The 2961-nt window shown below is 36.8% G+C and overlaps 1 protein-coding gene across 1 annotated transcript; it reads right to left on the reverse strand.

The window, feature by feature from the left end:
* Nucleotides 1-1347: 1347 nt before the first annotated feature.
* Nucleotides 1348-2336, reverse strand: LOC136066385 (uncharacterized). Its single transcript, XM_065770632.1, has 2 exons — nucleotides 1893-2336; nucleotides 1348-1809 (listed from the first exon to the last, which is right to left on the reverse strand). The coding sequence occupies exons 1-2, from the start codon at nucleotides 2334-2336 to the stop codon at nucleotides 1348-1350; spliced, it is 906 nt and encodes a 301-aa protein (XP_065626704.1).
* Between the last annotated feature and the right edge of the window lie 625 nt (nucleotides 2337-2961).

Here is a 2961-nt window from a genome sequence, read left to right on the forward strand (position 1 = left end):
GTATGAAAATGTGACTTTTTAATTTCCCTTAAGCACATTTCACTGGAAGCTCTAAGTCACGAGCTTCTCGCGAAATAGCCTCTGAACCAGTTTTTGAAGAAAAACACAAAAATGCATATTGAACAAAAACTAAAAGCATGAAAGTATAAAAACACTTTCAAAAACATATAAAATACTCAAAAATATTTTTGGGTTTGATCAGCAATTACATGACCATACACATCATATTTGAATATGTACAATCACACAAATGAGATAAGCATTAATTGAATCAAAGTCTTATGTGTTGTGGGTGAGTATCAAATGTGGAATAGTCCTTAGACTAGAGTGAAGTTTCAATGATCAATTCAATCAAGTCATACACAACTAGTACTTAGTCAAGTGGACTATCTCAATTATAGAAATGAGCATATATGACATCCCACAAGAGAATGATTACAAGACATAGAAGCTTTTCATTTGACTTTTGTATAAATCATAACATTTGATTCTTTTTGGATAATACATCTCTTTTTTAGATCGGTGCTTGAAATTTTTGATATTTAAACATTGAGAGTTAACATTTGGCTTTTTGAGCACGATACATTTCAATACAAAAGTCGCTTTCCCTTTTTCCTAGTTAAATACTAGTATGTGCGATAGGCTTTTGCAGCTTAATATCTCTTTTCATTTGGAGATTTACATTTAGTGAGCTTTATTGCAAAAATATAAAAATAAAAATAGGAAGATATATAGGCACAACTCTATGCAAGTATCAAGACTATTAAGACTATTGACTAACCATTTATGACAAGCTTGAAGATCTATTTACAACAATCACACATAGTTTTAAGATTTCTCCCACATAGATATATGTGCATACATAAAAAGCTAAGCTCGTAAATGCACTATGCCATTAGTACGAAGGTACTAGGCCAAATTCACATATGATGTACACAACACAAGCAATCAAACTTTTTGAAGATTTTTCAATTTTTATGAGTTTTTGAATTTTTGAACACACTCAAGAACAAACCAAAGAAAGTAAGATCAACACAAATAGGTACAAACCAAAAAAAATATGCTTTTAACCAGAAGCAATTGACACAAATTGAATTATGCATGTCATGATGCATGAACATATGCCCCAAACATTGGAAATATTAATGCATGGACATGTTGTAATGCTTATACATGAGTACTCTTCTTCACCCGCACGTCACGTGCATTTGGAGTGATATCCTTATAGGATTGGGTACGAGTGTTGTGGCCTTCAAACTTTCTGGAGAAGCTTGCCAAATAGGTGGTGAATGCATCAATCATTTTCATAACATCCATCACTTCAAAATCACCATCTCAACCTCTTGATTACTCAACAACCCAATTCCTTTTGTCATTTCTTGGTCCTCTTGACCTCTGATCACTTGCATTCTTCAATACCCTTAGCTTATGACAATTTGGTCTAGTGTGTCCTTGAAGTCCACAGTGATGGCAGAAATGGTTTGTTCTTAGACCTCTTTGTGATTTTGGAAGTGATTTCCCTTCGGCTTTAGACTTGACCACTGATTGGTTACGAGGCTTATTCAACACTCGTTGGTCAATCACATTCCTCTTCTTTTCCGGCTTTACTTTCTCAGCCTTTATGGTAGCTACCATCAATTCTTTGGCTTTTACAAACTTTACTTCCTTGGAGACAAAAACAGCTAAACTACTCTCTCCAGTATATCCGAATCTGCTTTTGTCAGAAGAAGGTTTTTGATGAGCAAGTACTTCATCAAGCTTCTTGGAGGAAACACGCTCTGCTTTGGCATTGGCTTGAACCACCTCAAGCTAAAGGAATTTCATCTTTGAGTAGGCTTTGATCAGCTCTCCATTCAACGTCTCCATTCACATTTGGCCTCCTTGTATCACACTAGGAGACTTCTACAGTCCTTATCTGCCTTCTTCATCTTTTTAACGGCTACCTTGGCCACCCTTGTATATTCTCCTGACTTCTCGAGGAGGGAATTATAGTTTTCTTGAAATCCTACTGCACTTTCATCTTCTTCAGCATTAGATTCTTCAACTATCCCAATTGACTCCAATTCAGTGTGCTCACCAAGCTCTTCCACTAGCACACTTAAATCATCTAAAGATTCCATATGAGCAATGGTCATGAAAGCAGAGAAGTTTCCCTTTCCATCACAGTTTTCATCTGAATCTGAATTAGAGGAATCAGAATCACTAAGAGTAGTGGCGTACACCTTGCCCTTCCCTCTTAGATAGTTGGGACACTCCTTCTTAAGATGTCCATGACCATTGCATTCATAACACACAATGCCTTGAGGGGATTGATAATTCTTCCCATTTTTTTTCATCTTCAAAAATTTTCGAAAGTTCTTTGCCAGGAATCCTACCTCCTTCTTGTAAGGTTGAATTTAATCAACCATTCTGTTGGCTTTATTCCATGCTAAATTTGCTTGTAATTTAACGTTTAGAAAGGTAGGAATCATGTAAGGGCAGTGTATGGAAGAGTGTGACAAAGAGCTCAAGTTTGTGCACTTAGCAAGTGGCTCGCGACTGGATCTCACGGCTTGCTCGCGGCTTGAAAGTCGCTAATAGTAGCACATGTGTGGAGCATGCAGAGAAGCTGAACAGTCACGCCAGCTAGAGCACTATAGGACAAAAAGTCCAAACTGGCCATTCAATTAAGTTGCCAGTCCACTATATTTTGGAAAAACTGACTCTTCGCATTTCATTCTCACCCCAGTATAAATACCCCTTATACCCGCGAAATGTAGAGAGCTTCTAGAGAGAATTTTGAGAGAGAAACCCTAGAGAAAAACAAGATTGACTCATCCATAATCTTTACACAATGACTCTTCAAATTCCTCTACTCTCACCCTCTCTATTGTTACATCCTTGAGAGGTTCATTACCCAAATCATTTTCTCACTATACTCATATCTGTGAGAAGGCTTTTTGGTACTTGGAAAGCAGTTAA

The sequence above is a fragment of the Quercus suber genome, unplaced genomic scaffold (assembly GCF_002906115.3).
Source record: "Quercus suber isolate HL8 unplaced genomic scaffold, Cork oak 2.0 scaffold_33, whole genome shotgun sequence".
NCBI classification, from domain to species: Eukaryota; Viridiplantae; Streptophyta; class Magnoliopsida; order Fagales; family Fagaceae; genus Quercus; species Quercus suber.